Source organism: Grampus griseus (assembly GCF_964374135.1).
Source record: "Grampus griseus genome assembly, chromosome: 20".
In the NCBI taxonomy this organism is placed as follows: Eukaryota; Metazoa; Chordata; class Mammalia; order Artiodactyla; family Delphinidae; genus Grampus; species Grampus griseus.
Genome location: NC_139014.1, coordinates 28,841,126 through 28,866,054, shown reverse-complemented (window position 1 = coordinate 28,866,054; position 24,929 = coordinate 28,841,126). Strand labels below are relative to the sequence as shown.

The window sequence follows — 24,929 nt, the reverse complement described above, 5'->3', positions numbered from 1 at the left end:
TTTGAATTTGGATAAGAAAAATAAAATTAAGCTATTGAATCTGAGTTTTATTAACAGAAGAATACTTGAATTCTGATTTAGTTATGTTATTGTTTTTGAAAGAACATTTGTGACAAATACCTTTTAAACAACTGGGCTTTTATTTGAAAGTCCAAACACAAAATTATATAAATTAATTAGCTTATAAATGGTTCCACCAACAGACACAGGACAAGAGTACCTCTGTGGGAGAAAAATGGATGAAGTGCTCAAAAAGAGCTTGTGGTTTCTTTGCATTTTTACATGAAATTATCTATTAGCATTCTTGAAACGTGGGAATGTTCAGAAAAGGTATTTGTTGTGAATCACTTCTTTGTCTGGGACTGAGTATTCACAACATCTGAATCTGTGCTCTTGTATTTCCACCCTTGATTTTCTTTGTAGAATGAATCACATGACCCCATGGCCTTGGGCTGTCATAGATAGAAAAAATTCATTATTTGTATTTTACTTTATGTTGAGAAATGAAAGCATGGCCACCTATAAATGTATTTGTGAATTTACAAGAATGTTTTCTGTAGATGTGAGTACTTTCTAGATAATCTTTTTCTTCATTTATACCTCACCTTATAAAACAGCTACCAAATGGTCAAGTATCTACTGAATGGAATTAAATTCCTGTTGATCCATTGGCTTTATCTAGTTTTAATGTGATGAAAAAAAGTATATTTATGGGGCATTAGTCATAAGTAGTGCAAACAAAAGGACAGCTGTGTTTGCTTTGAACAAATTAAGCAACTGCCTGGGATGAATATGTGACACAACTTATAGAGACATTAGAATACTTGTCAAACTATCCAGACAGTCTAGTACTGATCAGGGAACCCATACCTCTCTTTCCAGTGGTAGACAAGGCTTAACACATAATTCCACACACCTATAGGTGGTAAAATTAAACTGTTTTTTGGATTATTTATGGACGTTCCATTTTAATTTTTTCTTTTTTTAAATAGATTCCAAATCCTCTGTTTGATCTGGCTGGAATAACATGTGGACACTTTCTTGTACCTTTTTGGACTTTCTTTGGTGCAACCCTGATTGGAAAAGCAATAATTAAAATGCATATCCAGGTAATTATACCCTTTTGACTCCCTGTTTAATGATGATGAACCCCTTAAAAGACACTGAAAACATATTCTCCTTGCTCTCTCCAAGGCAAATTGTTAAGATTTTGGTTCTGCTTCTTGGTTGGTAGCATGCTTAGGTATTCAGCCACGGAACATCGTTTGGAAGTTAGTGGATTTCGGGCAGGTTTTCCCTACTCCTATTGGAAAGTTGTTCCCCTTTATTATTTTTTTTCCTTGTTTTATTTCTTTCCTTCTTTTTTCCTCCCTCCCTTCCTTTCTCTCTTTCTTTCTTTATTTCACTTTTGCCTTGTGAAACTTGTTTATCCAAGAATTTTACCAAACGAAAATAGTGTTCCTGTATAGGAAAATGCACACCATATTAACATATGTAGTCCAAAGATGTTTTATCCTTACTGACCATAGGCTGAGGAAGTAGTCCCTTTCATTAATTCTACTTTTCTTTCTCACGTTCTATATATAACACTTCCTCTCAAGGCACAAATATCCTTTACAAAATACCAGCCAGATGTTAATGTGGACAATGGGGAAGAAAGGGGCCCTGAGGAGGCAAAGAGATGTGGGTTTTGGTTAGAGATGTGAGAATCTGTTGATCTTCAAAGACACTCTTAACAAAATCTTTAGGATAGGGCTGTGTGTGTGTGTGTGTGTGTAAATAGGGGAGAGAAAAGAGGCCAATAACTTAAATGAGAGGAAATGGATATATGCTTCTAGGACTGTGATATGAATCGATAGGTGTGGTATAAAAGGCAAATCTTACTAGAATAAAATAAAATTAACGTGGAAAGAATGTCTTCATTAATGAGGTTTGCAAGAAGGAAGCATTCACCAAAGGAAGGGCAAGAACAGTGAGTAATGTCTATGCCCTGGTCTGATTCCTTAATAATTAAAAGCACATCTATCCCCCAAGTTTTTGCTTACCACCTCTTTACCTCCAGTTCTTAGAAGAGAAGAATGAAAAAGGAAAACTTCAGCTGCTTCTACCTGCCCAGTTTCTCATATTAGACTTTGGCATTTAGGATGAGTTTATTGAGCTTGTCATCTACTCTCTGGCCATGCTAATCACTCAGAATTTCAAGGCTTTATTTTTCCTCCTTCAAGGAATATAATTGCTCCTACTTACGTTAAGTGTATTGTTCAATGACGATGGGTTTTTAAATACTGGAATGCTAGTTACTTTGGGAAAGATTTAAAATACTATAATAGGGTTTTTCAAATGATAAAATCATTTAGCTTTTTGAAGTCCTTTGAAAGTATTAATACCTAAGGAACAATAACAGATTATTTTAATTCCCTTTATAACAGCAACTTTTCTAGGAATCCATAAATTTAATGTATCCTGCTTTATGTACTAACTTTCTATAAAATACAATAAAATATATTATGCTAAAAGTACCCTATAGTTATAGGGTATGTAACTTATCAGACTTTTCATTATAGCATATTCAAAAATAGTATATTTTTTTAATATTCTCAGTAGATTTTTTCAAGTTATCATAATAATGCTTAATGTTTTAATAGAGTACTTTACACTTTAAAGTGTATGCCACCCGATTTAATTCTCATAATCCTGGGATAGAGAAATTACTACTCCCATTTTGTAATTATCAAACTTAGAGAGGGAAATAGGTAATAGTTGCCTAAAAGAATAAGTAACAGCTGGAATTTGAACCAGAGTCAGCTTCAAGTTCAGTGTTCTTTCCACTCTTTTGCAATGCCTTCTTAACTGTATTTATATGATCACGAAAACGGAATTGTTTAATACCTGCTGTTTATCAGGACCTGTGCCAGGCAGTTTGCATGGTTATCTCAGAACAATCCTGTGAGGTGGTTATTATCCCCATTTCATAGATGGGAGGGACTAGAATTCAAACCAAAATCGTGCTATCTGTTAAACCTCCCCTAAAAGTTTGAAATCAGCCCACCTAATAATGTTAATTAAGGATTTCTCTTTCTACTGGACAAGTTCAATTCCTCAGCCTGTAGAAGTTCCCTTAGAAATATTTCCTTTCTCCTAAATGATGAAGAAAATAAGGAGTCAGCATACTCATATAATATTTCATGTACCATATAATTTACTTATCATGTGTATTATTTATTGCCTTTCAACTTTCCCCCTACCGCCACACATACGTGTACAGAAATATAAGCTCCATGAGGGCAGAGGTTTTTGTTTCTTGGCTCCCTAAGGTATTCTAGTGCCTAGAATAGCATCTGACATGTCCTTGGCGCTCGGTAAATATTTAATATATGAATCAGTCTAAGATACTTCTTTCCATTGGAGGACCCTTCTTTTATAGATATATAGTTTCTTCTTTGTTCATTCTGGCACCATTAGTTCCCTACACCCATATATATATTTTTTTAATTATTCCTACTCTACCCTTATTTCCTCTGTGCACATGGTTGACATGGCTGACTGGGCTCTTTGGGGATCTGTGCCTTTTGTTTATTTGGTAGAATCCCCACCCAGACCTCAAGCTTGAATGATTCTGAGACATATGTTCTTAAATGTCTTGCCCAGCACAGTGAATTTTCAAGCTGTTATATATAAGAAGAAAGTCTTGTTTTGTTTCAAGAAAGTCTAATTGTGCAATTATCTGGGCATTGGCTTATTTTGAATGTTAGGAAATGATGGTAGGGAACACATGGTGGTGAAATCACTGAGAGGCAAACCATTACCTCTGTTTCTTAGTAAAAGATTTATAGCTCCTGGGCTTTCCTGGTGGCGCAGTGGTTGAGAGTACGCCTGCCGATGCAGGGGACATGGGTTCGTGCCCCGGTCTGGGAAGATCCCACATGCCGCGGAGTGGCTGGACCCGTGAGCCATGGCCGCTGAGCCTGCGCGTCCAGAGCCTGGGCTCCGTAACGGGAGAGGCCACAACAGTGAGAGGTCCGCGTCCCGCAAAAAAAAAAAAAAAAAAAGATTTATAGCTCCAATTAACTGGCTTTTAGTATGGATACTAGAAGAGTCCCCATATATTAATGCTTTTCTCCCTAAATGATCTCTTGTAATTGTCTTATTAGTTTCATAATCTTCATACACCATTTGTGTAGGATTGTTGATAAATCATCATCCATCTTGTAATTGTTTGATATCTATATGTGCTTACTTTTTTCATGAGATAAGTAAATACCTTTTTCACATTAATAGATACATAAACAAACACCAAAAAGGACTGTGAACTTATTTTTTTAGTCTTATTTCCTCACACATATCCAGCTGTGCAGCTGCCAATGTCTTTGTTAACTGTAGGACATTAAGAAAATATCATTGCCTTATTAGTCTTCTACCTGAAATAATGAGCTTTAGTCTGAATTAGCCACTTTCCTGAGATTCATAATGGATGGCTAAAAAGAAGACTATTGTTATTTATTTTATTTCTCTTCTCTCCCATTTGGTTACATAGGCTATAGTTACTATTTAACAACAGTAACAAAGCACTGGAGAGTTTGTTATCAGGAACTGGGAGAGAGAATCTAGAATTAGTCATATTTATTCAGAGAATTATTCTCAGTCCTTTAAAGCTAAACCTTAATATCACCTTCTTGAATCTCTAATTAATTGTACTTATATGACCTTTTCTTTCTCTCAACTCCTGTAACACATTGTTTTCACCGCTAATGACATTTACAGTTTATATCTTTTGTACTTAACCATCTTTCTACTATGTATAGAAAAATTTTTTAATTTCTTCAGGGTATTGAAGAAGTATTCTTCCCATCTTTGTGTTCCCTGAAAGCCCTTAATAATGCTTATATTATCCGTAGTAAATACTTTTTGTAACATTTGTTGAGTTGAAAATATTTGCTACCTGTTAGCCTAAAGGCATCTTTACTTGTAAGTTACGTATCAACATCTTTAATTAATAAAGAATACCTCAATAATACCAAATTGGCAATGACCCAGGTCTGATAACGATCCCCCAAAACTTGTTGATGCCTTTGCTTGTACCCGAAACCTGAAATTCCAGGTTCATTCAGGATCTGAGAATGGAACTTTCATGATACTTTTATAAGAACTGTCCAGGAAGGACATAGTCTTTTCAAAGATCCTCTTGATTAGATTTAGCCCAGACACCTATCATCAGGCTGATAAGCTTTAATTTCAGTGGTGGAGGCTATATGGGAACCCATGACTTTAGTTGTATACACCATTCTAAAACACATAGAACGGGCTTCCCTGGTGGCGCAGTGGTTAAGAATCCGCCTGCCAATGCAGGGGACACGGGTTCAAGCCCTGGTCCAGGAAGATCCCATATGCCGCGGAGTAGCTAAGCCCGTGAGCCACAATTACTGAGCCCACATGCCACAACTGCTGAAGCCCGCATGCCAGGAGTCTGTGCTCTGCAACAAGAGAAGCCACCACAATGAGAAGCCCACGCACCGCAACGAAGAGTAGCCCCCGCTCTCTGCAACTAGAGAAAGCCCACGCACAGCAATGAAGACCCAACACAGCCAAAAATAAATAAATAAAATAAAATAAAACACATAGAACATGTGGAACATCCACCCAGCCTTGGGTTTCATGACTCACATTTCTCCCTCAGACATGGTCACGTATCCTGGCAAGACTAGAACTGTACTTAAGGAAAAACATCTTTAAAATACAAAGTAGATAGCATTTGTCAAATGGTGTTTTGTTTTGTTTCTTAAAATTTTTTTAAATTGCAATTAGCAGCAGCATGGTCACCTTTTTAGACTATTATCAGAATTGTGAATTTATATTGTGTTTTTTTTTTTGATGAGAAATATTTATTTTAACTGGCATTTTCTTTACAGAAAATCTTCGTTATCATAACATTCAGCAAACACATAGTGGAGCAGATGGTGGCTTTCATTGGGTGAGTAATTCTTTAAGGACTAATATTATCATGGTTTGAATGGGAAGAAATATATAAAAAAGACTTCGTTGGTATAGAATTTTTGTGATAGCTCTTTATTTTTTGAGAAGGAAAAATCTTTTGCCCTGTTATTATTTAAATTGAAGGTGAACCTCGTTCCCTACAGCAGGGAAGGATGAAGCTCAGATTATCCTTGTTTAATATTAAACCAAACATGTATCAAGTCATATAATTCTTGATTTAAAAGAAGCTTTGCAGTTTTAGACTTGCCCCTCCAAAGAAGTATGAAATTCTCTTTATGTAAAAGACATGTGTATATAGTTAGAGTTTAATGGTGCTTTGGTACAATGCTATGACTTTTAGCCAAAATTGGATGCCAGATACACAGTTGTATTTCATTTATATATAAATCTTACATAAAATATTAATATTTCATTAAATAAGGCATGATATTACCAAAATATGTGTTCTGAATCTATTACTTCACTAGAGAAAAATTAGGCCATTTTAAAAGGCTAAACTATCCAAAGCATTTATTTTTGTGTTTAAAGAAGTCAGACCAGTTTTAACATATGTTTTAAATGACAGTGTCACAAATTTTTTGGAGTTTACTTTGATAAAACAGTAAAGAAAGACCTGTTTAGTTAATCAAATTAATGTCAACTGGAATGTGAATCCTACCGGATATTAAATGAACCCTTTTTTTTTCAATATATGATTTTTTATTCAGTGTTTACAGGTGAGAGGTTTTCTTTTCATTTAATAGTGTTAACTGCCCTATGGTGGAAAAGTGTTAAGTTGGAATGCCCTTTATGTAGTTTTAACACAAATCTCTATTTTAAAAGCCATTTATAAAACAAGATGTTTATGAAAATATTCACTATTAAACAACTGCCACTTGGTAGTGAGCTCATGAGTATTAGTTTTATTATTCTTTGAACCATGCACTATATATTATACTTACTCTTTTCTATATATGATATATTCTATGATAAAATAGTTTTTAATATTTTCTACTTAGGTATTAATGTAATAATTGAGGAAAAACATATTCTTGAGAATATACTCAGTGGAGCCAGCTAATGATTTTATTACTTCCTAAGCTTCTGATTAGAAATATGGATTATGGCTTGTAAATTAAATTTTAATTACTCCAGTTTTTTGTTGCCTGAATTCTTACAAAGTGGTTTATAGGTCATCATATATCACATTCGAAAAGAAAGAGGGAATATTCTTGTCCCTTTTTTTAAAATAAGAAGACATTTCATCCGTTCCTACAGATTATTGTGCCACCTTGAGAGAATTCTGAGGGACATGTAGGACTACCACACAAACCACACAGACCCACACATTGTAGGAATGGCTTTGCACGCAGCATCCTACATTCTTTCTTTCTCCTTTTTCCATACTGAACATTTGTAGAAGGAAGTTTTCTAGCTACTTCTACATCCTCGCCACTACCACCTTTTGTTTCCCCAGCTTTTGGAGCTTCTAAGAAGTTATATTAGTTAGCTACCTATCTCAAACACCCACATCCAGTTTCATTTCCTTCCAATCAGTTCATCATACTGCAGTTAGTAACCTTTTAAAAATCATACCTGAGCCTGCCACCACCACTGTCCTCACTCCGCAGTTCCTCCACTTCTTGAAACCCTTCACTTGTTTTCCCCTTCATTCTTAAGATAAAGCTAAAACTCCTTACTGGGTCTCTATAGCCTTGAATGAGCTATCCCCTATAGTTTTCTCTGCTTGAGTCTCTCACCATTGGTCTTTGCTCAGGCTTTTCCCTTTGTCCTGTTCAGGGTTTCTCAACCTTGGCACTATTGACATTTTAGGCCAGATAAGATGTCTTTGTTGTGGGGGACTGTCCTGTGCATTGTAAGATATTTAGCTGCGTCCTTTTCCTCTACTCACTAGATGCCAATAGTGTCTCCCAGTTGTGACAATCAAAAATGTCCCCAAACATTGCCAAATGTTCCATGGCAAGTAAACCACCACTGTCACCACCAATCCCATTGAGAATCACTGGCCTAGATAATGTCCTTTGGATTTCAGCTACTATATTCACAAAAACACCTTCCCTGACTAGGTCACAATTACCCTCTTTCCTAGGGACCTCTTTTCTCAGCAGTATGTACTACATGCACTGACAGTTGTATTTTTACATTCATGTTTGAGGGTGTATGATTACTGTCCTCTTACAACTAACCTGTAAACTTCTTAATGGCAGAGGCCATGCCTATTTTTGTTCGCTGTTGTGTCCATAGCATCTGGCATCTTGATTGACGCATAGCAGGTGCTTGATAAATATCTGGTGAATAAATGAACAGGTGGCGTCCAAATAAAGATCTGGTCAGTAAGAATCAGCAAATTATTTGTAGAGCCCAGATTCTTCTGTTTCCCCAGCCTTTGGAGTTTCTAAGAAATTATATTAATTATCTACAGTAAATAGCAATGAACGTATCTTTAAGCTTAGGCCAATGTATTAAAGTTAGAATTTCTTATTCCTTATGTTTTTCAAAATCAGTAGTCCTGGGCTTCCCTGGTGGCGCAGTGGTTGAGAGTCTTCCTGTCAATGCAGGGGACACGGGTTCGAGCCCTGGTCCAGGAAGATCCCACATGCCATGGAGCAGCTAAGCCCACGTGCCACAGCTACTGAAGCCCACATGCCTAGAGCCCATACTCTGCAACAGGAGAGGCCACTGCAATGAGGGGCCCGCGCACCGTAACAAAGAGTGGCCCCCACTCGCCGCAACTAGAGAGGGCCCGTACGTGGCAACGAAGACCCAATGCAGCCAAAATTTAATTAATTAATTAATTAATTAATTAAAAAATCAGTAGCCCCTCCCCTTAACTATCTCCTCTAGCACAGCCCCTCAAAAAAAAAAAAAAGAAATTCCAGTGATTCTTCTTAAAGATGGTTTTGCATAAAGTTATTCTAAGATATTCAAGGCCTAGTGGAATGGGTGGTGGTTTTGTTTTGTTTTGCGTGTGTCTTATTTTAAAAACTGTTTGCAACAGACAAATGTTGCAACGTCCTGATATCTTCATCTTTTCCCCAGTACTGTCTACAGGGATTACCCATCAACTTCTTTTCTAGATAAACTATTAAGCAGTATAAATAATTAGACTTAGCTGTAATAATAATTCTTTATTACCACATGCTAATGGGTATCTTTTTCATCTTAGTCTGTAATAAAATTATCTTTTAATCAGATTCTCTAACTGAGCTTGACATGGTTTGTTTTCCTACATTTTGAAGTAGGAAATGCTATATAAGTGTTCATATGATAATAAATTAAGATAAATAGTATCACCAAACCTAGACTGAAAATTAAGTTAAACCAGGAGAATGAATCTTTAGAAGACCTAAATTTGTTCTTTTATATCATAATAAATAGCTTAGCAATTTATTTCAGAAAAGGGAAGGAGAACAGTCAGATTGATTCCCTAGACTCATTGTTGAGTTGAACTGAAAATACTACATGTAATTTGCTATAGAAACATTCTCCTTTGATTGTTCTCCCTTTTCACACTGTAAAAACTACTGATATAAATGGTGTGTGTATATATATATATATATATATATATATATATATATATATATATGGCAAATCATCAAACTAAACTAGAAAGTTTGGAATACAGCCTTTTTTTGCGGGGGGCTGTGTTGGGTCTTGTTGCTGCACGTGGGCTTTCTCTAGTTGTAGCAAGTGGGGGCTACTCTTAGTTGCGGTGCGCGGGCTTCTCATTGCGGTGGCTTCTCTTGTTGTGGAGCAGGGGCTCTATGCATGCAGGCTTCAGCAGTTGCAGCACATGGGCTCAGTAGTTGTGGTATGCAGGCCCTAGAGCACAGGCTCAGTAGTTGTGGCACACGAGCTTAGTTGCTCCGCGGCATATGGGATCTTCCGGGATCAAACCCGTGTCCCCTGCATTGGCAGGCGGATTCTTAACCACTGCGCCACCAGGGAAGTCCTGGAATCCTTTTGAAGGATGTTTAAAACTATGTGCCCACAATTAAGAGGGTGGTGAATTGCCATGGTAGAGTAAATATCAAAAGAAAAGACCAAGAAAAAGTCAGCAACAGTTCAAATTTAAAATAAAATTATGAGATACTAAGGCAAGGAAGAATGAAAAAATGAATCCCAAGAGTAAGGACAGCTATGGAGTGAAATATGAAAAGAACACACAGGCTTTAGACAAAACCAATCTATGTTTGAATATAAACTCTGCCACAGGCCAGTTATTTATTTCCTGTCTGTATCCACTTTTAGCTGCTGTTCTCTCAAATAATATATTTTCTTTGAGTAGCATTTCTTCCCCAGTTCAGGAGGCCACTGGTAATCTTTCCAACTTCCAGTCAAAATGTAAAATGTCCTGTCTCAAAATATCTTAGAGTGTAGTTGAAATGTACTCATATCAAGTGATTTAAAATTCTAAGCCATGTGGATTTTTAAAATGCCTTTCCTCTCAATTTTTATGTTGCCTGTGTTCTCATCTCATTTTCCAAAGTTTCTACTGACTGTGAATGGAAAGGTAGCATGCTAGGTGACTACTTTGTATGCTCTCAGAGAAGATTGAGGGAAGGCCTACTTCTCCTTAAAGGAAGTTCCCATTTCTTTACTCTCTGATCAGTAAAATACCTTTTATCAGGACAAAGTTTTTCATCAAAGATTATACAAATAATTCTTGAGGTTACTATTTATTAAACATAGTAGCACTTTACATGCAATTGTTATTACTATTTACTTCTTTTTTTTTTAACTTTTTATTTTATTTATTTATCTTTGGCTGCATTGGGTCTTCGTTGTGGTGCGTGAGCTTCTCATTGCGGTGGCTTCTCTTGTTGCAGAGCACGGGCTCTAGAGTGCAGGCTCAGTAGTTGTGGCACATGGGGTCAGTAGTTGTGGCTCACCAGCTCTAGAGCGCAGGCTCAGTAGTTGTGGCATACGGGCTTAGTTGCTCCGCGGCATGTGGGATCTTCCCAGACCAGGGCTCGAACCCGTGTCCCCTGCATTAGCAGGCGTATTCTTAACCACTGTGCCACCAGGGAAGTCCCTTTTTTTGCTGTTTTGGACAATGCTTCTGTGAGCATTTCTTAGTGCAAGATAGATGAGCACATAGTGGAACCTAGAATATGATAAAAGGGACAACATAGAAGAGGGAAAAGATGAATGAAAGAGAGACTGGACATAAGCAAGATAACCCTTCATTGTGATAAGTTAACTTAGTTTTGTCTAGGGTCAAATTTTGTCTAGGCAGGTGTGCCTGTGGCCTGCCATGTCAGGCTACTCACCTCCCCAGGTGTCAGGGAAAGAATTATTTAGTGTTGACCATTGCATCTCTGGTGGTGAGGTTTAGGATCAGTTTTATACAGATTTGAATGCTATACTGATGACTGAAAGAAATATCCCTTTCCCCAAATGGCTTCTAGTCTCAGTGTAACTATGGAATGGCCCAGCTACATAAGTGTGCCTTTGGACTGTGGTATTTTTAGTATAGTTTATCATGGTATGACAGTCCTAACGTCCCAGAGAGAATATAAGACCTACCTCCAAAATGTATTGTAATTTTAAGAGTAAATAATTCCCCTCCCTTGACCAGAAATAATTATTTGTAGATTTATTTCTTGGACAGTTCTGGAAAGTAATCATTAGTATCCCTGGGCTTAGGGAAAGGTATCCCTATTACCTATTCCTAAATCAAAGGGCTGTCTAGTTATATATGAAAATCTGAATAGATGTAATGAATCAGTTACATATTCTGAAAGGTTAGAACAGATAATAGCCTTGAAAAAGCCTTTTGGTTTATAGTATGTTTGGCAAGAGGACAGAGAAAAGGTTCTGAAAAAAGATTAGGCATGTAATGGAGTTTTTCACTCTCTGATATCCTAAGCTGAAGTAAGTCAGAGGACAGAACCAAAGAACCAGGGAACTTTAGAGCTTCTAAGACCTTACATTTGTTGCAGTCTTTCTTTCTTTCTTTTCTTTCTTCCTTCCTTCCTTCCTTTCTTTCTTCTTTCTTTCTTTCTCTTTCTTTCTTTGACTTTAAACTTATTTTTATTTAATTTTAGATTTTCTCCAATGAGAGAGACCTGGACATATTTCTTAAAGAGCATGACCAAGTCTAACTTTAAAATCATGATTAAAATGACATGTTCTGATATTCTCACCAAATAGAGGATGAGAATTCCCAGAAAATAACATTAAGCATATGACTCGTAACAAACCATATGCAGAACATTGGCTCATTGTCAGGTTGCCAGAGTCTTATTGGAAGACAAAGTCCCCAGTTTTACCACACAAGAAAATTTCCATAACTCAGTCATTGAACTCGGGGGATGGGGTTGGCTGGAGCAGGGACTTTTTTACCAGATACAGAATGTTCCATGCTCTTCTTTGCTGTCTCCTATTTCTAAGTTAACTTGACATTTGACCTCAAGAGTCAGACTTGCCTGTGGCAAGAGAGATCATTTTAACCAGTGAGTAATAAAGTGCTTGAATCTTAATGTTGTTTCTTGTTCCTCACTCTGTAAGTGGTCAGAATGAGCCATATTGGTCTGGACTTTTTCTTCTACAGAAAGAAAATCTACCCTTTCATTTTATTATTTTTATTTATTTATTTATTTACTTTGGCTGTGTTGGGTCTTCATTGCTGCACACGGGTTTTCTCTAATTTGCGGCGAGAGGGGGCTACTCTTTGTTGCAGTGCGCAGGCTTCTAACTGCAGTGGCTTCTCTTGTTGCAGAGCACAGGCTTTAGGCGCGCGGGCTTCAGTGGTTGTGGTACGTGGTCTCTGTAGTTGTGGCTCACGGGGCCCAGAGCACAGGCTCAGTAGTTGTGGCGCATGGGCTCAGTTTCTCCGCAGCATGTGGGATCTTCCCGGACCAGGGCTCGAACCCGTGTCCCCTGCATTGGCAGATGGATTCTTAACCACTGCACCACCAGGGAAGTCCCTACCCTTTCATTTTAAAATACACAAACCTGGTTTATGTATTTGATTCTCTTTGACTTTTTTTGGTCATTGTCAGAAAAAGTTATGGAAGTGTGGAACACAAATAACTGTATTAATCGGAGGAGGATACAGAGGTTTTAAGACCCCAGCTGCTGAGAATCAGTTGTACATGCTGATTTTAATATAATCTTCTGTACTTCAGATAGAAAATTCCTTCTTTTTCGTGTCCTCTTCCTGTAGTTTATCTTCTCTTTTGACTCTTAACTCCTTTGTATTTTTCTTATAGATATTGGGAGGTAGATAGTTAAAGGTTAAAGCAAGAACACTGGAGTTAGACTGTAAGGTGAGAAATGGACATTGTATTAGGAAGTTACTATTAACCATAATTAGAGCATTTCTGTAGAATGATGAAAACTAAAACCCAATTATATTAACCTACATAGTGGGTAAAGAAAAAGTCAGGCCAAGGTCATACCTGACGCATTTTAAGTGTTCTATAAATATTTGTTGACTAATTGAATTCATTTATTCATTATTAGGAGAGACCTCTGTGTATTTTAGGCTGAGGGAAATACTCTGGTTAAAAGCTAGAGATGGAAAATACAAATGAAGAAAAGGAAGGACGTGGGTTGGATATAACATTTAGTAAGCACTCAGTGTGCCAGATGCTTTACATTTGTTTTTGTGAATATGCATAATAAAATCTATAAGGTACTTGCTATCACTGTCTTCATGGGGAAACTGAAACATATTTAAATTCATGTAAATGGTAAGAGCTGTAAGGAGATAGGATCAAAAGCCTGAGTGGTTTGATTTATTCTCCTTAACCACTTCTTCCTTCAAAACTGGAATGAAGGGACTTCCCTGGTGGCACAGTGGTTAAGAAGCCGCCTGCCAATGCAGGGGACACGGGTTCAAGCCCTGGTCCGGGAAGATCCCACATGCCTTGGAGCAACTAACGCCGTGCCCACAACTACTGAGCCTGCGCTCTAGAGCCCGCGTGCCACAGCTACTGAGGTAATCTTGAAGTTGGAGATGTGGACGAGAGTGCTAGTTTCAAATGGCTGCCTCGTGAATGTGTTAGGGAGTCAGCATGAGTTCTTTCTGTCTACTATCCTTGTTCACACTTGTATTGACCTGGCACAGCTGAAACTAGTTACTGCCGGTGTTACTTTGAGAAACCTACTGGGTTTTGTACTGTAGGTTTAAATGCATTTTTTTTTTCCTCTCCCTCTCATCACCCTTCTAGATTAAGTTCATTGAGGGCAGAGATCCTGGCTTTTGTTTTTAAGGTTATCTACTGCATTTAGCGAGTTTCTGCCTAATGGTTGGAGTAACTAGATTTTTCTTGATAAATTTAAATTCGTTTTCAATGCTGTCACTTTTTTCACTCACAGTCAAGCCACTTTGAATGATATAAAGGCCAGTGAGCTTCCGTGCTATTTCACCTTAAATTTGAAATTCCGCAAACTATTCTTTATTCTTGACCTTTGGGTCTGCGGGTCCCTGTTGCTGATTTCTTTCTTTCTTAGAACTCAGTGGGTCATCCAACCAGCAGCAGTTGATTTTTAACAGGGTTTTGTTTTAGCAGCCAATCACTTTTACTTGGTTCTTATATGAGACCACTTCTTTAGCTCTGCCCTCCTTCGTTAACATAAATGCCTGTTTGGCTTCTATTGCTCAACTCAAAATTCTGAAATGAGGTTTTGTTTTCAAAAGCTGCCCTTTAATGATAGCATATTTCAAAGAGTATGTGCTAATTGTGAGGAGGTCTTACCTTCATCCTGATTCTTATAGAAAACAATTCCAAATGTTCAAAAGCAAGTGCAGGGCTTCCCTGGTGGCACAGTGGTTAAGAATCCGCCTGCCAATGCAGGGGACACGGGTTCAAGCCCTGGTCTGGGAAGATCCCACGTGCTGCGGAGCAACTAAGTCCTTGTGTCACAACTACTGAGCCTGCGCTCTAGAGCCTGTGAGCCACAACTACTGAGCCTGCGTGCCACAACTACTAAAGCCTGTGCGCCTAGAGCCCATGCTCGGCAGCAAGAGAAGCCACTGCAATGAGAAGCCCGCACACTGCAACGAAGAGTAACCCCTGCTCGCTGCAACTAGAGAAAGCCCGCATGCAGCAACGAAGACCCAATGCAGCCAAAAATAAACAAATAAATTTTTTTTAAAAAGGAAAGCAAGTGCAATTGAGGGTTACTTTTTTTTGAAAGACGCCTGTGATAGAAATATGCTGTGAGGCAGTAGAAACAGTACACCTGATGTTTCTGGATAAAGCAGTGGTCTTCCTTCTACACAGCCACTAGGAAACTGACGGTGTCATCACCATGGTGTCATGGTGTCAGTTCTACTCAGCGCACAATGGACTAACTTGAGTACAAAAGAGGTTTTAATAATTTGAAAGGGGCACAGCTGTGAATGAAATTCAAGATGTTTTAATCCCAAATCCTGAGGTTGAATCACAACGAATTTTAGATGGTACCAGAGACTATCAACTCAAACTTGTATATATGATAAAGCCCTAGATTTTAACTCTTTCATTTCAGTCACATGGGATTACTGGATCCCATTTTTACCGGGTTAAATATGTTTATTTGCAGCCAACACCAGTTCATTTACTTGTCATATTCCTGGGTGCATGGATTAATTAGGGATCAATTTGTATCTTTTTTTCTTTTTTCTTTCTCTAATCTCTGAGGACTTAAAGGCTATAAATATTAATGGATTTTAGCATGATGGCCTTTGGCTTCTTCAGAAAGATTGTTTGATAAATTACTTCCCCTCTGCCTTGCCTGCCTCTTCTCCTGAGCAGTCTACCTAAGGAGGAAAGACTTTTTGTTTCATTTGCAGGGAAATCTATCATTGTTGAATCAGGTCAGGAGTCTGAGATCCATTCTGTGTGACTATGAATAGAGTTCTAGTATTGGTCGGGGCCCCAGGGAAACTGGTGGTTAAATACTGTGAGAATCTTTATCAGACAGGAAATGACAACTCATTAAAGTACTAACCGTTAAGCCTGTTTAGATCCTGGCCTCCCTGCCCAGTGGGGGCAGGGCCGGGGGTGGGGTTGGTTATGGTGGTGTGGTGTTTAACTCTACAGTGTTTGACCAACATGTGCACGTTTCTGAAAACAAAGAATTATTTATAAGACTGTTATCAAGAAAGGGACTTGCTAGGCCATCTTGTCACTGAACTTCTACCTACCGTATTATCATTGCCTCTTTTGTTCAGAAGACAGATCAGCATGTAATGGAGGTGGGATAGGGAGGGGCTTTTATTTCATCCCTGAAAATATATCCTACCAGTACCTTAATTGTAAAATTTAATCTCTTTAGCAGAAGAGCCTGTAGCTTCAGTCTAGAAGAGTCTGTTTACGGCTGTACTTACTTCTCAGCTCCCAGGACAAATCTCAATTGATAGAATTCTCTGGAGTCAAATTTGACTTATTGATTTACATACAATGATCCTCACCCAATCAAGAAAATTCTAAAGACCCTGATATTCATTTAAAACATAAATATAAGTTTAACTGTGGGCACAGGATTTCAGTCTCTTGAGATTTGGCTATTCAGGTTCTTAAAGGCCCTCTTTATAGGAGCCACTATAAAGGATGGAAGGATGAGCAAAAAAGAGACACTTAATCTGGATCTTTGTAGAAATAGCTTTCTTTTCTCTAATATGTTACCTAAGAGTTTTGCCTTGAGTTGTTCTGCTAACTAAGCCTTAAGATATTTTTGACCTTTTGGGAACAAGGTATAGTATCTGTACCCCTTGTGGTTTAGTTTCCTGGTCTAAACCAGTGGTCTCCACCATTGGAGTGGGACTAAAATAGAACTTCTATTTATATTTATTTTCATCTTTGTTATTTTTTGTGTATTTTGTAATGTACATAACATTATTATGGTAGTATATGTACATATAATTTATATGGCTATACATACATGGAGGATATAGTTTACCATCAGTCTGATTGGCACTCCCTCAATCCACATGTCAGAATATCACAAATCATGGATTACAAACATAGGCTAGGGTTAGAGTAAGAGTTCCATGGTACAAAAGGGGCTTACAGTGGGCATGCTGCAATTTATTGTTTTTTCTATGTCCCATTAATCAGAAATATTTGCTAATGATAGCATGAAAGCTGTCATAATTAGTAAGACATTTAGTAACAATTTAAAAATTTTTAAGATTCCATCCATATTTTATCCATTTTAATTTGTATTTGTACATTTTACTATTTGCGTAAGTACAAATATCAAAAATGTTCGCAGACCATTGGTCTAGGCTCCTCTGCCCTTAAAAGCTGCTTTTGGTGCTATCAAAAAGTAGTCTACTTCAAAAGATCTCTATTATGCTTTCTGAATTATAGCAGCAGTAGACTTGATTAAACCTTTCCTTTCCCTTTCTTTTAATACTACCCCTGACCTGAATCTTCTTCTAAAAACATTTTCTCACATTCATAAGCTTTCCGCGGTTTAACTAACCACACCCTGAGAGTGTTATTTCCATGTTCTGATTAATCATTAGAGGAATGTTAAATAAATCAGCCTCAAAGTACTGCACAAATAGTGAAACGAAGGTTAAAAAAAATTTTTTTTGCACATACTTTTTTTTTCTGAGAAAGATAAAGGCTTACTGCCCTATAGCCTTACTAGGAATCCACGTCAGACAGTATATTTTCTGGAACGCCAATGATATGACTTACACAATCACATTAATGCTAAGATCTTCAAAAAAAGTGGTTAACAAAGCAGAGCCTGTATTAAAAATTTACTTTATTAATACCTGTTTAATTCCCATAGGCATTTCAACTGCTTAACCTTATATAGGTCCTGTGTAAATAGGGCTAAACAAGACAAATCAATTTTTAAAAAGTTTATGTTACTTCTGTGTCATTAAGCACTGTGCCCCAGTTTCATGATGGCACATAATAATAAAAAACACTCATCTGGGTGGAAAAATCCAAACAGAATCATGAACAGGAAAATTTCGGGTCTTTTAATAGCAAGTCCTAGATTGATGACTATGTCTGTAATGGAGAAGAGAATCAAAGTAAATCAAATGGTGTGTTTTTTATATCTGGTGAACCAATTTGTTTGAGACCTACAAAATTTGAAAGGAGTCCCTTGAAAACAGAATAACAATGACCGATGAATTTTTTGGAATAGGTGTCTGCTCATAAAATGAAAATTTAAGCATTGTGAAAAACTGGAGTACTCACATCACCCACTCTATGCAACCTCTGCCGATTGTGATGCTTCCTCTGGTAGATTTTCTGGCTTTTTGTGGGAACACAATGCAGACCTTTATTTATAATGAGTCAATATGGGGAGAGTTTAAAATACAGATTTCTTATCAGATAAGTGATTCCACAAACAGAGTCACAGATGCATTAAAAAACATAGAAAAATAATAGATTTTGTTTGCATAATGGTCAGGGCCCTTGACAGAATTTTGCAAAGAAGTTTGTCTTGTTTTTGTTTTAACACATACTAAGTATATAAGCATGGCAAAATATTGTTCCCATGAAACCACTTTTGAGCTCTGAGTGGGTTTATTAGACTTCTGTGGAATTTTTTCTTTACTTTTTCTCCCTTCTTTTGTTTGCATTTTCTGAGGTGTTTTGTTTGTTTCTTTCTTTCTTTATTAAAATCAGTAACAAAAGTTCAAAAATTGCCATTAGAATAAGTTGTTGGAAATTTGTTTCTTCATGAATTATATTATCTGAAAAATGTGTGTGCCAAGAAAATAAATATCAAGATATTACTATCCACAAAAATTTTTTTACCCACTATGCTGAAGGTCTACAGCAAGGAAAAGTAGATGAGATCAATTTTATTCTTGCTTTTGTTTTCCTTTGTTTTTTCTTTTCTTCTTTAAGGTTTTCTCACCTAGAGAAAATGGCTGTTTACGGCTAGTTTAAGTATATTTAAATCCAACCACTGACTGGAAAATAGTAACTAATACTTTGAACTTAATCAGCACCTAATGACAGATGGAGAACTTCACCCACCCACCATGGGTTGAGATGAGGGTCCTTAGCCAGGTGCACAAGGTACTCTGAATTCAATGGCTTTCAGAAAATGGCATTTATTTCCTGAGCCAACTATAAAGAGACACTGAACTGTGATGCGAGTTATTCCTTCCTCATGTGTGTACCTTAAATTAATCCTAAATGTAAGAATGGACTCTTACTTGTGTCTGCTGCTTGAAAATAACTTGAGGGATGAAGTCATGAGATGGCGCTATTGTTTTCCTTAAATGTATGTTAAGAGTGAAAACTGTAATTTCAATTTTTATCTAAAGAACTTAAAGAACTTTCGTGTTAATTAAGAAAACTTTAGTGTAAGAGTGCTTTGTATAAGCTGAGGCATGTGTGGCCTTAAGCCATGGTTTGTAGACATAGAGAAATGAAAATAAAACTAAAATTTTGATGAATATATTTAAAAAAGTAAGAGGACCTGACGAATAATTCATTATGTAACACTTAATACCTAGTTTTCAAATATGTTAACTTTTTAGATTTTTTCAGATCATGTGGCATTTTTTCATAATAGTTTTGGTTAATATCTTGCTGTAAAAACTTTTAACTTCTCTATTTTCACCAGTTCCTAGTCTCTTATGAAAAACTGAATCTCCCATCCCACCACCAAAAACTCTCTAAAGCATGTAACAAACACCATAGCCCCTTGAAAAATTAATCTCTGCATTAGCCCAAGATAATTCTTTGAAAGTTACACATCATGTAAATGTGTAATGACATATATTCTCTATCAGCTAAAAAAGTAGGTCTTAATGGACTTACAATGGCAAATCATTTATGGTTTCCAGTTATTTTGAAAGGAATCTAGAATGATTGTTGCCAGTCCCTTCCTCATTCCCCTCAACAACAACAGCAAAGTAGAACCTTTCTACCATTGGGTCTTGGTTCTTAATTTTCTCTTTAAATAATGGCTTGACCCTGGAGCCCAAGAATGATTTGAGGAAAACTGTAAGCCATATTTTTGCTTAACGTCAGTCTGAAGTTAGAGGTCTGAAGAAAGAACAAGACACATAATGGAACCCAACTCTTGGAGGACATCAAAAAGGGAATTTTCAAGTCATTTCTTGTACAACCTAGCTGTTCAAATAAGCATACAATCATTTCAGCCTCTCTAAATAAGTTTTTTTTTAACTTTCAAAAAAAAAAAAACTGGCTTGACTATAGCCATCCTTGGGAGTTTAAAATAATGACATAAGTTATTGTTATTAAGGGTGAAAGAATCAATTTCTGGGAATTCCCTGGCAGTCCAGTGGTTAGGACTCGGCACTTTCACTGCCATGGACCTGGGTTCAATCCCTAGTCGGGGAACTAAGATCCTGCAAGCTGTGCCTGTGGCCAAAAGAATTTCTGAAGGAAAGTTCTTATAAATCTGTAATCTTCAAAGCCAATCTTTTTGTGCATTTATTTTACTGGATTTTTTTTTATATTCATGTGGTTTAGTTCAAGTGTAAGTGGATGAGCTATTTGCATTCCTTTATGCATTATATAAAGAACTACCCAAGGGAAGTCTGTTTTAAAGAGAAGGTTTGTACTATGTTGCTCCTGTGTAGAAGAATCATTACTAATAAACAGCAACAGAGCTCAGAGACAGCTCTTATGGTTTATCGTACTAATGTAAGGCCATGTAACAGTCTATGAGAGGAGTTAACCCACAGTCTCCCTCCCTTCTCCGTTTTCTTTTTTTTTTTTTTTAATATTTACTTATTTATGTGGGATCTTTAGTTGCGGCACGCAGGACCATTTTTTAGTTGCAGCATGCGGGATCTAGTTCCCCGACCAGGTATTGAACCCAGGCCCCCTGAATTGGGAGTGCAGAGTATTAATCACTGGACCACGGGGGATGTCCCACTTCTCCATCTTTGATGTCTGTCATACAGGTCTTCTGGAATCATCAATGCACTCATTGCTTCTACTACATATGTCTATCCAGGCCTTTTTACATATCCTTCAGTATTCATTAAAGGACTTTTTAAACAACTTCACCCCACACTGATCTCTCTTTTTTCCCTTCACTTTCTTTGGAGTATATCTTCTGTACCAAAAAGTTGAGAAATTTATTATTGATTTATAAATTCTTTTGTTTGCAAATCAGGTCGTGTGTGTGTGTGTGTGTGTGTGTGTGTGTGTTTTGAATCCCTGTAATGATTTTAAGTTCTTGGACATAGACTATTTCTTGCAGTTTTTTTCTTTCCCCATAGTACCAATTACAGTGTTGGATATAAAATAAGGACTCCATTAGGGGTGTGGTGGTTGATAATTAAAAGGATCAAAGAAAAGTGTCAGCCAGGAGTTATGTATTTGTTCACCTCTTGTAAATATAGTAGCAAGAAATTTCTCTTCCTCTACTCCTGCTTTTTGTTACAGAAAGCAGCAACTGAATTGTTCTAGAAAAAGGGCAGTGAAGTTAATTTAATACTTACTTTAAAAAGGAGAACATAAGGCACTGTTGCAAATACATAAAATACCTTTTGCTGGCCCCAGGAAAAAGATTGGGCTCATTTAGCTTTTAGCCCTATTATTATCAGATGAGAAAATAAAGGGTATAGAAAATAGAGATGTTTGGTTTTCTAAGTTGCCCCAAGTTACCATTTTTTTAAAATGCCTGCAAGCATTTCTAAAACAGAAGCCTGGTACCTACAGTTGCCAAACCGGTTTAACAGCACTACCTCCACATATTCTAGGTGAGAGGGAGCTCCGAGTACATAAACTTATCAGAGATCACTGTCCCAATCATCTCAGAACAAGTTGTTTAGTAATGTACTGTAGTTTCTGTGCAAACCACCTACCATAAACCACGAAGTGATTCAAGGTTCGCAGTTCCTTCTTTGTTCCTTTGTTAATCACTGACTTCTGACTAGTGGGAGGTGCCTCCCAAATTTGCTAATGCATTCTTTTTGGATAAGGATGACGCACAGATTGTCCTAATAAGGACTTGGATTGAGAAAGCACCGCCCCCTCTGAGAAGATGGGACAAGTCAGAGAGAGGGCGGGCAGTTTCTTTTTCAACTAGGGATGACACAAGCATAAGTCATTTCCTTATTAATCGGTTCAAACCAGTTCTTACAGGAACTGGTGGTGATAAATGTGAGACTTCTCAGAAGTCATTCATTTTATTCTTTGTACCACACCAGTGTGCAGCATCAGCTGAGAGCTGGCCTCACTCTGAGAACTAACTCTTCTACTAGAAGGGACTCTCAGCTCCTATTTTCTTCTTAAACATTTGGAGGGAGAGCTTTTTCTCCTTTATGGGGTTGTGAAAGGATGAATTCTGATCCATTGAAAAGAGTTCACAGGATTTCGCCAGCTCTGCTGATTGTTGTTGGGTTTTTTCCTCCTTCTATCTAATCCCTGCTTTTTGAGTTGAGGCGGTAAGTGGATTTTTCTTTAACATTTTTCCTGCTTTTCTTCCCAAATGTATCTTTTCCCTTGGGTTATTGTACCCTGCTTCCAGTGCTGTCCCTGGCATAGGTCCATCTCTGCAGAAGCCATTCCAGGAATACCTGGAGGCCCAGCGTCAGAAGCTTCACCACAAAAGCGAAACGGGCGCACCACAGGTGAGACTTTCCTCTATCTTCTCTTCCCCCCCACTCCCCACAGTTGCAGGGCGAAGTTACATTCACAGCACTCACTGGCATTTTTAGGCAAATAGAGTGAGGTTTGTCAGTCTTAGCAGAAGTTTGAGGCTCGGTTTACTCCCTACTGGCAAATGTGCCTTTGTCTAGATCAGAAAATGTATTGATAACTTCTATTTTGTACATCTTCTCCCAAAAACAAGCCTTGGGCTAATGAAAAATAATGGATCTGTTATGTAGAATGAGTTATTACCTTGATCTTAAATTATTTATTTATAAGTAGCAAGTATACTTTCCAAGTGAATTAAAAAGTTAAAATTTATAGCATAACAAAGTATTGGACTTACTGAGTTCATCTGAATATCTTCCTTCATTTTTGCTCTATTTTTCTTTTCACAGATGGGAAAATAATTTTTTTTAATATAAACCAAAGCTGTTAACATAACTGAACTTAAAAACTTAATTAAATTAAGCCTGCCTTTTCTATAAACAGTTTTGCAGCAAAGGAAATGACTAGAAGAGGATGAGTAAGCAATAACCTGAAATGGGAAACTTGAAGGAAGCATAGTGTTTTTCTTGTTTGGTTGGGTTTTTTTGTTTTTTGATGGCCTTACACTCTTTACGTGGCCCTTTGCTGCCCTCAGTTGACCAAACATGACTCCAGAAATAGATAACATTTATATTTTAAAAGCTGCTCCTAATCCTGGAACAAGAATATATACACGTGTAACTATCTTGACACTACTCTCTGAAAGTATCTCCATGGTGACTTCAGATAGTAAGATTTAATCAAAGACATTATGTAGTGAAAGATAAGAGATGACTTCACACTCACCCCATTCTAAATTATATGACTCAACATTGACTTTATATCTAACAAAGTGAAATCTTAATAGCTGGGTATAAGAAAGCCTGAATGTAGATTTCACAGTAGCTGAAGACACAAGACTTTTCATTTTTAATTGTTTAGGCTTTATAAGTTGTAAGCTCCAGGTTCTCATTATTTTCGTTAAAACATGGTAGGTGGTCCCCTTTTTACTACTGAACTAATGGAGCATTTCTTGTGGATTGTTCTGCCTTTCTTCCTGCAGGGAGAAAACTGGTTGTCCTGGATGTTTGAGAAGTTGGTTGTTGTAATGGTGTGTTACTTCATCCTGTCCATCATTAACTCCATGGCACAAAGTTATGCCAAACGAATCCAGCAGCGGTTGAACTCAGAGGAGAAAACTAAATAAGCAGAAAAGTTTTAACTGCAAAAATTTAAATGGACGGGTTCTGCCTTAAATTGGGAGGACTCCAAACCAGGAAGGAAAATTCCCTTTTCCAACCTGTATCAATTTTAATTTTTTTTTTTCCCCTGAAAGCAGTTTAGTCCATATCTTGCACTGACAATACTCTTCCTTTGTTAAGGTAAGGTATCCACCGTCAATTCAACCCAAATTGTATTTTATTAGGGTGGAATGTGATATTAAGCAGCAAACTTAACAAAAACTGGCCTTCTACTTGTTATTTTCAAAAGCCCACATGGTACAATTAAAGAATTCTGGACACCAAAAAAAAAATGGTTCCTAAGTATGTCCAATATGTCAAGCTTTTTAGGCATGTCACAAATGACTTCTTTGTTTTCCTAAGTCATCAAAAGTGTATATAAATTATACTAGATTGGATAACAGTCTTGCATGTCTATCATGGTAAAATTTAATATGCCATCCTGCCCAACCCTTCCTCTCCCACCTTTGAAAAAAGGCCATTTTATGATGCATTGCACACCCTCTTGGGAAGCTGATCTTTCAATTTTGAGACAGTATAAGGAAAATCTTGTTGGTGTCTCACAAATGAGCTGACACCATTTTTTATTCTGTATATTTAGAATGAAGTCATGAAAAAACTTTATAAAGACATCTTTGATCATTCCAAAATTGTGTCCGTTTTCTTGAGCGTTTTGATATTTTTACTTCCTTTTAGCTTCTACCAACTAAATACAACCTTGCCATATCCACCTACAACCGCAGTTTCTTAAGCCTTCATTTATTTGCATGAAAGGGCCACCACCGAAGCATTTTTTGTTGGGCTGGAATTGGGCAGCTGGCTACACACTGCTGAAATGGCACCTTAGGGACTGGTATATCAAGGGGACTCCTTGGCTTGTGAAAACAGGAGGGATGATAGTATACAAATCACAGGACATGGAGAGAAAAATGACTCGTTTTTTAAAAAAAACAAGCTTTCTCATATCTTAATTTTTAGCCCAGCACGTACTCTGATTTTAACAGACAGAAATCTACTTTTATATGTAACCTCATTTTCTTGCCTTTCTTCAGTAAGTGTTTTGTTCTTATGTGATTTTTCCTTTGGGATGTTTCTGGTCGAACTTGGTCATTTT

At 37.2% G+C, this 24,929-nt stretch overlaps 1 protein-coding gene across 3 annotated transcripts in view; it reads left to right on the top strand.

The window, feature by feature from the left end:
• The window catches only part of VMP1 (vacuole membrane protein 1), a 130,025-nt gene extending 105,096 nt beyond the window's left edge, over positions 1-24,929 (top strand). For all 3 annotated transcript variants that reach the window (XM_082678437.1, XM_082678435.1, XM_082678436.1), the window contains 4 exons: positions 993-1,109; positions 5,907-5,968; positions 22,426-22,528; positions 23,638-24,929. In XM_082678437.1, the coding sequence (XP_082534563.1) occupies positions 993-1,109; positions 5,907-5,968; positions 22,426-22,528; positions 23,638-23,781 (426 nt within the window). In that variant the 3' untranslated portion in view covers positions 23,782-24,929. The remainder of the gene's footprint in view (positions 1-992; positions 1,110-5,906; positions 5,969-22,425; positions 22,529-23,637) is intronic.